The sequence below is a fragment of the Thunnus albacares genome, chromosome 2, assembly GCF_914725855.1.
Source record: "Thunnus albacares chromosome 2, fThuAlb1.1, whole genome shotgun sequence".
Classification (NCBI taxonomy): domain Eukaryota; kingdom Metazoa; phylum Chordata; class Actinopteri; order Scombriformes; family Scombridae; genus Thunnus; species Thunnus albacares.
This window is the reverse complement of record NC_058107.1, coordinates 20,587,729-20,601,412: the sequence shown is the minus strand read 5'-3', so window position 1 is coordinate 20,601,412 and position 13,684 is coordinate 20,587,729. Positions and strand designations below refer to the sequence as shown.

The 13,684-nt window shown below is 41.8% G+C and overlaps 1 protein-coding gene across 4 annotated transcripts in view; it reads right to left on the bottom strand.

Annotated features, from left to right (window-relative positions):
• Positions 1-13,541, bottom strand: part of osbp2b (oxysterol binding protein 2b) — a 54,415-nt gene extending 40,874 nt beyond the window's left edge. For 2 of the 4 annotated variants that reach the window (XM_044371899.1, XM_044371900.1), the window contains exons 1-4: positions 13,287-13,372; positions 8,259-8,356; positions 8,102-8,149; positions 5,951-6,159 (exon numbers count right to left, since the gene is read on the bottom strand). In XM_044371899.1, the coding sequence (XP_044227834.1) occupies positions 5,951-6,159; positions 8,102-8,149; positions 8,259-8,356; positions 13,287-13,358 (427 nt within the window). In that variant the 5' untranslated portion in view covers positions 13,359-13,372. Of the gene's footprint in view, positions 1-5,950; positions 6,160-8,101; positions 8,150-8,258; positions 8,357-13,286 lie in introns of all 4 variants that reach the window. The other 2 variants (XM_044371901.1, XM_044371902.1) reach the window with 2 other exon arrangements.
• Positions 13,542-13,684: the final 143 nt, after the last annotated feature.

The window sequence follows — 13,684 nt, the reverse complement described above, 5'->3', positions numbered from 1 at the left end:
ACACACATACACATTCAGTTTTGTGGTCTCTGTTTAAAGAATGATTCCAGTAATTTACAGATCTGTTCTTCTAGAGAAGATTTAGAAGATCTCAGATTTACAGAAACAACTCATCTAAAATATAATCCAAAAGATCCAAGAACATCCCAAAATGTCAAAAAAATAAATAAACAAAACAAAACCTAATAACAATCACACAACATTTCATCTAATAGTTCATTTTAATGCTTGTTGACATTACTGATGTGACACTTTATGTGACAGAAGCAGAGTTATTGTGTGCATGAACTATCTGGTATAAACAGGCCAACAGTGACTTTTCCGCTAACCTCACGATAGACGAGGACAAAACCTGTAACCATGGTAACTGCACAAAGACAGCCGTGTCAGCCGTCACAATGCTTAGAAGACATAAAAATGATAAATGTTTGAATGAGATTAAAATTTCATTCATGAAAACTAGACTGAAATTCAAATGGGTAAAACCAACATCCATTTTCGACAAAAAAAAAGGACATTTGTTGCTACAATTGAAATGTTTTCCAAGTGTTTAACATCTGTAAATATCTAAAAACCTCTCTCTTGAGTGTAACACTCACCCACTATATTTTACTGTAAAAGGCATCTAGTTTGCTCTTTCACAGATAATGGCGGCTTTGCTCATTTTGGATCAAGTGTCAAAACATCCATCAAAACTTCTGAAAACCACTCCTGCTGCACAGTAGCAGAGACAGGTGCTCTAATATGTAGAAAACAATAAATGTGTTTGCTTGTGATTTAAAATTAGCATAAGAAGTAGTACAGTGTTTGGTGTTAGCCAAGTAAGAAAGCTGTCTTCATCTTAGATGTCTTATCATGGTAGGATAAGAGGGGAAGTACCATCATTGCCCTGTTCAAACAGCTCTCACCTACCGAAGGGATGTTTTTGAGTCCATTCAACCTGCTCGGGCTAAACATTAAAGATGTTCCCCGTATTGTTTAAAATACAAAAAGAGAAGAAGACTGGAATAAAGAGAGAGGGGGAGAGAGTGGGAGGGGAAATGAATCAGGGGTAATTATTATAAATGTAGGAGGGAAAAGCAGCTTTAAGTTAACTGGCAGATCTCTGTAGGAACAGGACAATAGGTTTGATGAATTCCAGATGTTTAACATATACTTTAGTGCAAGAAAAACAACAACAACATAGACACACAGCCAACAGTGGTGGATGGGAAGTGCAGTTCAAAGAGAGAGAGTGTGAGTTCAGAAAGGTCAAATCCATTACGAGACAGCACAGGTTTGATTTCACAGGGACAATTGCCTGTTACGCTCAGCACAGATTTCACAGACAGATAAGAGAAATGAGTTAAGTGTGGCTGAAAAACATGGCTGGTTGACTACTTGGACAGCCACAGTGTTTGTGATCTCCGTGAAGAGCTCGGCTTCATCTGGCAGCGATGTGTGTTACATTACGAGACTGAATCTGACTCTGATCTCTTTGTCTGCATCTCCCTCGTCACCGGGGACCGAGCTGATCTCGCAAATCAACCTCTGTCGGCACGAGTTTTAACATCCAAGATAAACAAGGACAAGCGATTGGATACACAGCCTCTGCAGAACTAATTGATGAAGATGATAAGCATGCCATCTGTCATCTTATAACATCATCTCACGAGCTCGCAAAAAAGTGGCACGTCACACACGATGGATCCTACTTCAAACAAAGCAGCATCAGATTGATGAAACGCATATGTATATTATATAATGCTACAAAACAACAGTAAACAGGTTTGTAAGAGTATTTGCAGATGACAGATAGTGATCACAAAATGCTTGAAGATGCAGTTTTTGGCTCCACTTACAGATGAATACAGCTTTGATTATTTTCCAATAACAGTCTAGAGAGAGCGCAACAGACTTAATTTAGAATCCATCAGAAAACATTAGTCACCTTATTGGTCAATCGTTAAAATAATCTTGTGAGTCATGAGTTTATTGATGCATCTGTTTAGTGGAAATGAAGCTACTGTACACATTTCTGCTCTGAATTTACTGCCATATAGACCAGTGTAATAAAACTATAAAACAAACACAGCAGACTACATCCTCCAACGTGAGTCTGCCTAAAGAGATTCACTCTGCTTCTCACAACTAAATATTTACACATAACAAAAGAGTAAAACAATTAATTAAACATGTTGATCATCAATTTCTTCAACTCACTGCTAATAGAGAAACAGTTTTTACATGTTACATCTTTAATTCTTTAGTAATTCGCCAATGTTTTTCCAATTTCCAATATAAGTTTGTCTCCTGAATGAGCTTTAATGATTTCTGTGGCATAATGTATATCTAACAATGGAAATCACAGATGCTCTTGTTTTATCCTCTACAAATCAGCTGACATAGACCAACATAATAAAGAATACAAAATGAATACACACAGCATCTTAAGTAGATACACATGTATGCGCACACACATTCCTGAGCACAACATAAAGGGAAAAAAGCAGCATACTTACAAGAGGGAGACTGTGCCTTATCCCGTTTCTTTCATCCTCCCCCTCCCAACCCCTCAGACTTTGCAGGACAATAGCAATATTTTAAGCAAAAGAAATGGGTGAAGAGTGGAGAGTTGGAGAAAGCAGAGGGTCACTCCATTCAGAACTAAACCCCGCCGGAAGAAAAGCGGAGTAAACGGCTTACTAGGAGAGATGGAGAGAAAGAGAGAGGGAGGAGGGCGGGAAAAACCAGACAGCGAGTGAGAGGGTGACTGGAAAAGAGAGGAAGAGTGAGTGCCGGAGTGAATGTGTGTAGGGAGGGATAAGCGGGGAAATGGTCAGGACCAGGAGATAGGAGGAGAGAGGGAGATGTGGAGAAAACAAGTAATGAAGCGTGTTTAAGGAGAATTTCTCATTGTTTCAGGACCATGGACAGAGCACCTCCTTTAATGTAAAGGGAGAATGAGAGTTAAAAAAAGATGATAGAGCAAAAGAATGAGAGGAAGAATAACAGAGGAAAGAGAAGAAAAATGGAAAATATGGATGTATTTATCGGTAATAATGCAACCCCTACAAGTAAATCATGTGACTACCAGCTTAATCACACACAAACCAGGAGTCACTTTAGATAGAACATCACATCAAAGGCTGTCAGATTGATTTACTGATCAAATGGTGAACTCGATCAATGCTCTGCTGTTCGAGGACTCAAGACACACATCAGCTTGAGTCAGTGTGGTACAGACCCAGAAAGACCACTGACTGGATAACTGGTTTCAGCATCTCGAATTTCTCATTTTCTCCACTAAACTTCCTGCGAATATTTCCAGTTTCCACTGACGTTCAAATTTTCACTTGCGTTAAATCCAAATAGGAGCGTGTGTCAGGCTTGAAAATTCGAATCAACAGCGGAACGAGTGATTCCACGGGCTGCAATTCCACTTTCACAAAGCAGTGGCAAAAACAAGGCAGGTGAACCCATAAGAAAGGTCATGTTGAAGGGAGGGGAAACACTGCCACCTGCTGAACAAATGCCTCAGAGTGCTGTCAGTAGCTGAAGTAGGCTGTTAGAAATTCAACACAAGCCTAAATTTAAAAAAAACACTCACAGAAGAAGGCAAGAGGCAATTTACAAGAGAGGGCTTGTAAATGGAAAGGCTGCAGATGTGACACCAGCACTAAACTAAATTAGATATTCAAGTAATTGATTCAGGGCTCAAGTCAGTTGTACATAGAAAAGAATGTCACGGCCCACAAACAAAGAGAGTCAAGATTCAAGTCGAGAAAGGAATTTTACAGTTTACTACCAGATGTAAGAATTTAAAAAATACAACCACCTTCCTCAGACAAAGGCAAAGGTAAAAACACTAGAGCACAATCAGAAATGATTATGAAAGAAGAAGCCACATCAGAAATATTAAGTTTTAACTTCGGTCTCTAACAACACACGATGCGCTGAGGGTTTACACTGTGTAGGAGTCCCTTGATCTAGAATGAAGGTACGTTGTCACTGACGCCTTTTTGTCCAGCACAATGAACAAAGGATGGGATGAAAGGTTTAATTTAAATAAGCACTTACAACAAATACAGTCATTCACAGTGGTATTAAAGCTTTACTCTCCACCAGTCGCATTAACAAATACTTAATTTTCTATAGACTGACTCACACAGTGTCCCTTTTCTCACATTCTCTTAAATCCTCCTCCCACTGATAGATTAGCTGTGAATTTTTTTAAAACAGACACATACATATTCGTTCTCTGAACTTTAAAGCAGGCACTGAGTCAAAGCTTCAACAAAGAACAAACTATTTCTGCCAATAAAAATCTAATGTAGGAAGTTATAGCACAAATGCAATAATTACTTAAGAATTAAAGTTTTGTAATTTTAAAGAAAGTATTAAGCAAACAGTTTAAGAAGTACTGATTGACTCACAATGTTAAAATCTGCAACTTGTTACATGAAAGCAACAGTTAATCTGGTATCAGGGGAAGACTTGTGAGTGAAAATGTCTCATTCATCCCAGTCTTGAGAGGAGTGGCACCAATCATTCAAAAAACAAGTAGAACAAATGTGTTTAAAAAAAGGAAAGTGCAACAGGTCACCTCAGAGCATGTTATTAAAACAAACTAATCTGGGCAAACAGACAAAGGCTAACTGACGGCATGAATATTAAAATGTATTAAATAACAACATAGATTTTCTTATAATATCATGACATAAAAAAATGTCTTATCCAAAAGCCAACTAGCTTTTGATAATTGCTTCACTTTCACAGCATCAGCTTGCACTTGCTATCATATCCTGTTAGTCTGAGAAGAGGTTACCTGATGTCACAACTGTGTCAGGAAAGGTTGCTCCACAACACTTCAAACACTGTTTTCTTTTAAAAAGGTATTTACAACACATGTCCCCATCTGTGGCTGATAAACTACTCCTCTTGTGACTTTCCAGGCAAAAACACAAGTTAGATACACAAAGGAAGCTACTGTGCGTTCTGCAAAGGCACATTATTTAACACAGGACATCAAATTCCGGTGGCCTATCAGCTTTAACCGGACAATTGGCTGCGCTGCAGAAAATATGCATACACAAACAAACACACAATGAGATGCACACACATCAAATACTGCAGGTGGTTCAATAGGCTAACCTTTTCAAAATACAAATATACCAGCATTCCACTCCTGCTTACTGGAACTGGTGCGCTAAAATGCACTCACATTCTCTCCCAGTCTATATTTAGTGGTCTGACTTTCAAATGGAGGCCAGAGGAATATATAGCCTGTTTCAGTCTCTGTAGACCCTGCCTGCAAAAGACTGGGGGCAGAGAGGCTCTGGGATAGTGCCAGGGTGAAAAGTGAAGAAAAATGGTCCTCCCAGGGTTTTCCCACAGCCTTTGACCAGCAACACCTAATACGACCATACAAGAATGAGTCTCCTTGGAAAGGAGAATGTTTTGTTGTCAGGAGAAGGCTGAATGGAAGCCCGGTTCTCACGGTACCATTAGCATACTCTGGTTTGTTTTCCAACTGGGCTGAGCAGGCGGCGCTGCCCTCTCCTGGCTCACACTGGAATCTGAATTACATTAAAGGAGGGCGTGAGCTGAAGCACCAGCTGTGCTGAATATCAAATGCCAGGGGACACTGGAGACCAGTGGCTGGAGGAAAATCAAATATAATCAGACATCAAGGCTGGCCTGAAGTCCATGCTGAACATGTCAGTACGAGTCAGTGCTGAACATACTTTTGAACTGAACTTACAGCCATCTTAATAACTAAACTAATAAAGTAAATCACAAGACAAACACACTCTCGTATATTTGTCCAGACTATCAGCCCAGCCTTTATTTATCAAGGTTAGATTCTTGCACCACAGCCTCATGGGTGTGTCGTGCATTTGCGGCTTGCACTTACACTATAAAAAGCATGTCATGCAGATTAAATTTTTCCATATAAGTAGCTGCTTACCAGATTGGTCGTTCATCATGCGGATGGCTTTAGCCTTGGCCAACTCCAGCGCTGTGACCCATCTCTGCCGCTCCACTTCTGTACTAGCTTTCAGGTGGTACGTGCGGCCACCACTGCTCAGGACAATATTGCAGGCGTCCTCTGTGTCGATGTGCGCCGTGGCCAAGTTGATTGTTCCACGACACGTATGCGCCATCTCTGCCTGCGTCCTGTGACAGAAAAACAGGCAGAAAAGGAGACAAGGGAAAGAGACAGAGAGAGTGAGAGACAATCAGACACAAGAAACTGCTCAAGACAAGTCTGGTACCTGAGTTGTTTATCATCACCTAAAATATTTGTTCTGCAAACCGGCCATTCACAAATACAATGCTGAAAATTCTGACTATATTTCAGCAAGGCTGCAGAAAGGACAGTACAATTAATATCCCTATGGCAAATAAGCACAAGCAAGGAAGCAAGGAGGGCTAGATAGTTACTCTGAAAGCCAAGCAGCAGTGGAGGTACCTGGACATTTCACTTAACATGCAGCTTCTTTGTAGCATATGAACCCTACACCTGTATTAGCTAATTCAAAATGAACCGCAGAGTTTGAACTTCTAATTCAGGCAGTGTTGTTGAGCTGTGGGTATTCTGTGTAGCCTCCACTAAGACCAACTGTTGCACATTCAGTGGGCCACAGTAATCTAGATAACAAGGCCATTGTCTGGCTCTAAGCCTCTGTAGTGAACAAAACCAAACAAAGAATAACAGCATGAACAAAGAGAGAACAGAGTGTGAGAGGTGGTAAAAAAAAAGAGAGAGAGAGACAGAGATAGCAGGGGAGGGAGAGCCAAAGCAGCAGAGCAAGAGATTAGAACAAAGAGCAAGGGTTAGAGGGGGCTGTACGTGTCTGTGCATATGCAGGACGTACTGTTTAAGTCTTAGACAAATGTATACTGTTTGATCCAAAAAATATATTACAATAAATCAGTGGCTGCACAGCCCAACACTGTACGCAACTGCAGCAAAAATGAAATGAACAACTTCCAAAACAGAGAATTACAGTAGAATTTATTTTGTAACATAATTAATCTACATCATGACAAGTTTTCAATAAGGAGCTGAGTTACTAAACTAATCTGATTAACTGAAAAAAAGGAAAATTCAAGAGAAACACTGTGTTTAGAGTTCTACGGTGGAAAGCTGGCTGACTGACATTCTGTCATGGTTAGACAAGCTAAGCCGCAGGGCAGGGATGGACCATCATGACCCTTGGAGGGCTGAGTATATGCAGTCCAGTCACAGACACTTGATTTTGCTGATTAACACCCTTGAGCGGGCAGACAGCAGCAACTAATCAGTGAAATCACATAGTGTGGTGGTTGTTTCTAATGAGGCAAACATATCTTCAGCCCTCAGTGTCACATGATCACCCGTCCATACTCTTCAGAACAGCCACTTTGAATCATGCAGCCATGCAGTCATGTGGATGCGTCTGTATTTGTCTGTGGGTGCTAACATCCATTCATCCGTCCTCAGTGAGCCCTCACTGCCACAAGCAGCTGCCTCTCAGCAGCACTAAGCTCTACACCAGGTCCAGGTCTCAGTTGACATTGACAAGGTGGCAGCCGCCTTATTAAGTCAGGTTGAAGTGTATTTACAAGTTCTGCCAGGCAGTGACTTCCCTCACACTGCTTCAACTGGCTGAAGTCAAGTCTTGTTATAATGCCAAACCAGAACAAGCGCTTCAGTGTAACGCTCCTCTGCTGGCGCTCGGTGCACATCAGCTTGTGCAGACAAGACCGCACTGGGGCCATGCGAAGCCGTGCGGTGGGCGGGCAGGGTTCCTGAACAGCCCACTTTCCAGCTTCGCTCAGCTGCAGAGTTCTGGCTGTAAGTGGGTCAGCAAACTGAATGTGCTGCTGATGAGTAAGATGAGATCCACGGTGATCGCTTCTGCACTGTGAGGAGGCGAGGCGAGGCCATGCAAAGGGCCATGAAATCATACAGTCAAGGAAACTACAAAAGCTGGGAAACAGAGATAAGAACCACATGGGCACTGAGGCGCTATTGGGGTGGGGGGGAGGGGGCAAAGGTGAGTGGTGACAGCTGAGGGTATGGCAGAGGGTCCTGCATGTTGTGCTGAGCCAGGAGAAAGTTGCAGTGCTTTACCTGTCCGTCCCCTGTGCACACATCCTCATAAAACATAAATCCACCGATCTGGAGCATGTAATGACAGAACAACAACCAGTGAACAACACAAGACACACCGCCATAAGCATGAGGAGGCATACACAGACAGGCAGAGGAAATAGGACACAGTACCCACAGCATGAGAATGTAGATAGCTTTTGTTGTGGCTTGGGGCTGTAATATCACAAGACATGGAGGGAGAGAGCCAGAGAAACGCTGGGGGAAGGTGTCGTGCTGAAGACAGAAAGGAAACATAAAGACAAGAAAAGCAAAGCAATGATACTGCAACATGACATGACCTGCTGAAAGACTGAAACAATTAGATGGTGAGAATGATGACTCCCTGCTCTCTTTAACCTCACTCTGCTGCTCTCACCTTCACATGAAAACACGAAGACCCCCCCAACAGGCACACACACACACACACACACACACACTCTCTTTAACCTGGTGCTAAGGCCAGCGAAGAGGCCATTAACAAGATAAGATCACAGCATCCACATCTCTTGCTGCTCCGGTCACTCTGCTGATGTGCCAGGCTAGTAAACAAAGGTTCAGGCCAGGTTCTTCCCTCCAGCTGGGCCCAAGGTTGGATGGCTCCCCACTCTCCCGCCCCGCCCCCCCCTTCACCCAGGAGCCGAGCGTGCCAACAGTAACAACACTATAACCTGACTCTCCAAAGGGACACGAACAGAGCTGAAACCCCACTGAGCACTTAAACTGATACTATCTAGTTACCCTCCTGTGGCTGAGAAGGAAACATGGCAGGCCTGCTCTACTATGAAAGACAAAGCTGGATTCATGGATATGGCAGCTCCGATAGCGCTCGAAGCTTTAATGCCCTGTAATCTCCCCAAAAGCACAAAACCAGATTTACTTTAAGAGGTGAGTAAGTAGTGCTGAGAGTATTAGAACTGGGAGGAAAAGTCAATTAAGAAATTAAAAATGAAAGAAGTTCAGAGTGAGAGAGGAGGAACAAACTTTTTGTCACAAGTCCTGGTGGGAAATGCACAATGAGACTCTTAAAACAAACAAAAAAAAGGACACAAGGCTGACGTGGAATAAAAGACAACCCGCCCTGCACTGTCAGACCAAAAAAGTAATCAATAACGAGTGCAATGTTGCATCTCTATAAAACTCATTACAATTTAACAGAAGCAAGTGCTGAGTGTGGCAGTTCATCCCCGGAGTCAAAGCATCGATTACGGTCTTCCGTTGCCCTTTGGCTCCTCAGCCACAAGTTAGAGAGCTAAGCTTCTGCTTTCACAACAATGTGCTTTGGGAATGAAAGTGATCTCTCAGATTATTGGCTAGACCTGTAATTGGCAGTCGCTCACTATTGATTTATGGGAAATAGAAACCGGCCTTTTAAAAGGGCAAACAAATATTGAACACAGCAAATAAAACAACTGATCAATACATGTTGGACTATATGTGATGTGACATTTGGGCTTTAAAGTACATCCTCTAATGACAGATTAGTCGCTTATGAAATGTCTTTCCATCAAATTATATCATACACCTAAGTAGAGCTGCAACTATTAGTCAATTAATCGATTAGCTGCCAATTCTAAAATTAATCAGCAACTATTTTGATCATTTTTTTTAAAGAAAAAAATATCCAAATTCTCTGGTTCCAGCTTCTCAAATGTGAATATTTTCTTCTATGGCAGTAAATTGAATATCTTTAAGTTGTGGACTGCTGTGGAAAGAAAATAATCATCAGATTAATCAGTAATGAAAATAATCGTTAGTTGCAGCACTAGTCCTAAGTGACATCATTTAATCCTTAAAAAGTGACTGTTGTGAAAATAGTGAGCAGCCGTAGCACAAAGCTTTTTAAAATTGACATATCTCCCATAGTTGTAGAACAAGAAAGAAAGAAATGTGCTACAGAAAGAGTACATCTGAGGTCTGAGACGCAGCACAATTACCACTTGACATACAATAAAGACACTTCAATTAACATGTTGTCACGTTTGTCTGCCTGTTCCCCTTTCGCTTCACTCACAATAGAAGTGCAGGCTGTCGGCCAGAGAAGGCATAGACAGAGGCGCATAAAGCCTGAAGTCAGACAAACACAATGTGTTCTGCCAGGAAGACATCAGCGGAAGGGACAATTCATGCGCTCCACTGCCTCTGTGCTCAGATGTCGACAGGCTATACCTTTACTTCAGGGACAGCAGTCACCTTACAACATAATGGGACTATTAATAGAGGATAGAGGCAACAGGCATCTTTCCTTTTGTGGGCAGGATTTGCACTGTGGCTACTATACCTCTGTGTCAAATAACACTTGGCCGACAACAAAAGATAATCAGGCTACTTGAGAAAGCGCGACAGCAGGGTGTTGTGGCACGACTGTAGCATGGGATGAAATGGGCTTGACATGAAAGAGAATTTCTGTTTATTTTTTCTGCTACCATAATTAGTGAGGAATGTTCTTTAATGTATCTAAGAACTGTCAGTTTTTCTGAAGACTGCATGTTGAAACTGTAGAGCAGCATTGTAAGAGTGCAAGTTTTGCCTTGCAGTCAGAGTACTCAGACTCTCAATACTGACAAAGATTCACCGTGCAGAGTAGTCGTTAAATAAAGCAGCGAAGGCCTTCCTGCTTCGCTGATTGCTGCTCTTGAACCTCCCAGTGAAAGATGACATTTGAAAGGACAATTATCCTACAGGGATCAGCTTAGTGTCACACTCATTATTTTCATTACTGCAAGCAATTAACGGCAAGCATTAACACATTTAAGGTAGAAGTTAGAAGGTTTATTTTAAAATCATATCTGTTTGTAAAAGCATTAAAACTTCAGTCACAACTCTGACTAATAGTACCGTCGGCAGAGAAAGGTTAACACCAGTGGGTGCACCTACATTGTGCTGTGAACCATTTAATTAGGAAAACTGGGTCAGACAGGACGAACATCTGTTGCAACAAGTAACACTCCGTCTCTCCTTTTATGCGGACCCTGAATACTGTATATTCAGGTGGTTTGGGATTTCTTTGTGTCCATCCAGTAGTGTAAAAGGTACGAATGTTGAGTCTATTCTATATTAGTATTCCAGACAATAAAGACACTGGAGAAAATGGAAAGCAACATTAAGTGCACCAAGGGCAATGTGACCTAGAAAGCAATGAAGTATTTGAATGTTGACAAAAGCTGTCAAGTAGGACCAAGCCAGTAAGTTAAACATGCCAGTGCAGAGCAATGAAAGCAAATAAATAGTGTCAAGCCCTTGTTTGGCAAAGTGATCTGAACGGTCCACTCATAGCTTTTTCTAAGCTTTCAACCACATCTCATAGTCTTTATCAGCGAATGAAGCTGACTCAGGTGAGAAGCACCAGAGAAGCTAGTAAGTGGTCCTTTGAATTGAGAATATTTTGTCATCCATGATGTTCCCAAGGTCAAGGTTGAACTTCAAGCACATGCATTATTATTACAGAGAAACATCCATCAAGCTTTTCCTCAGACTAGACCCTGTGATAGTTAATTCACCTGCTAGTGAGATGATGTTAACTTTTGACTGAATATATGTTTTTCTACAGCACAGAGCTCAGCACAGCCATTTAGATTTGTTCTAGACATTCAATCACAGACTTTAATAATTAAAGATCCCTCCAGACATGTTTTAAGACATATCAAAATATACTGCTTTGAATAATAATTTGTGTTTAATGTTTTTTCTGCAAGAAAAGTTCAATTACCTAGTTAGAAATCCGTAAAATGACATCTCCTCCTTCTCCCTCATTAAAAATCTATAATCCATGAATATGTGAATATATTCATTTTTAAAAGATGCCTCCTACTTTACTGAAAAGTAAATTCTCCGTGTATGTGCACAGGAGGCTTCAAGTTTACACATTGGACCGGGATCGCTTCCAAAATAGCTGTGATGTCACAAATCATGCACGTAGGCTCAGATTTTCAGTGAGCTCAGAGAAACTTTCTCCCTTCAGCAGATGAATGTAAAAACTGCTTTCTGATGTCAAACTTTGCACAAATATCATTCTGCACAGTGAAGGTCAAACATGCAACTGAAGAAACAGGATGAAAAACACTTTTCTTTTTCTTAGATGGAGGGGGACTTGAAATTTGTGTTGAACACAATGAATTAAAGTTGCTGTCTGATCAACAATCATCAGAGCCTGTTTATTAGCAAAGTATGCAAGTATACAAAGGACACAAATGCAGCATAAAAGAATAAAAAATATAATAAGAGTAAAGTAATAATAATAATAATTAAGTAATAAATAAAGTAGTACTAGAATTAAAGGATTTTTTAGTGTAAAATCTATTAACAGAATGGAATAACGGTTTTTAAATGGGATATAAAACCTGAAATGAATATTGACTGTGCTCATGAACCTGTAGCCTACATTAAACAAGGCTCTTCTGTCAAACTGAATGTAAGTGCTGACAGACAGACTAAATATTTGCCAGCAGCGAGCAGCTGACACGCTTCATTATGATCCCTTCATTGTTTCCATGTCGTGCCTCCACGCTCACACCTGTGGAAACATGATTCCTTTTGCAAGAGGCACCTGAGCCACAGATGTTGTAGGATATTGTGTGGCTTTAACATCAGCTCACAGCCAGCAAACTGCGTGGTCAGAGAGAGAGGAGACAGACTGATGATGACAGCGACCATCTCTTGCAGCAATTTGGCTCAGGAGCGTCAACAAAATGCGATGAATGAGTGAAAGTAACATGTGACGTTCATGAAGAATAAAACATATGGGAACAGTGGCATGTCTCTAAAAGATGATAAACCGCACATAAACGTTAATACGTGACCACACGTTGAAAAACCAGAGCGTGTAGTTGTGCTAATATCGTTGAGGAGCTGACAGCTAGCTGGTTTTTAGCTCAGTTAGCTAATATCGGTCCCTGCTGAAGACACATTTCTGACTCTTTCCTGTGCTTGAAGCTTTGTTGTCATTACTGTTGTGTTAATGTCTGTCAGTTTTGGCACCTTTCCCAAACCGGCTGTCAGTCAAAGTTAAACAGACACGTTTTCTTTCTTCCGCGTCAGCTTTTAGTAAACAGAGCGACTGACTTTAGCCCGCTTGCTAACCAGCTGTGATGATGACAGAGAAATACGACTCGCTCACTTCAACGTTTATTTTAGAGAAAAGCTGTGGGCTGCGTGTGCATATATTTACCTGTAGTATGAAAGCAGGCCATTGCTGAGGACGAACCATCGCCGCTGGTACCCTTTCAAGTAGTTGGTCCATTTAAAAAGCCAACCTTTGTAAGTGTCCGACCCTGGAGCCGGGGCCGCGGCAGAGGCGGATGCCGAGCCCTTCCCTTGCTCGCTCATCCTCCGCTCCGCCGCACGCCGAAAGGCTGCAGGATAAACCGGGGACCGCGGGCACAGGGGACGGGGGACGGGGGACACCACCCCACCAACCGGACAACCGGCGCTGACGACTGAGGGGGGTCTGCGTCTAGAGCGAGAGAAACCACCGTGAACCCCTTTCACATGACGCCGGAATGGACACCGGAGGAAGGACGAGAAGTGATGCCAAGACACTTTGCTGATGCAGACTGCAGAGGATTC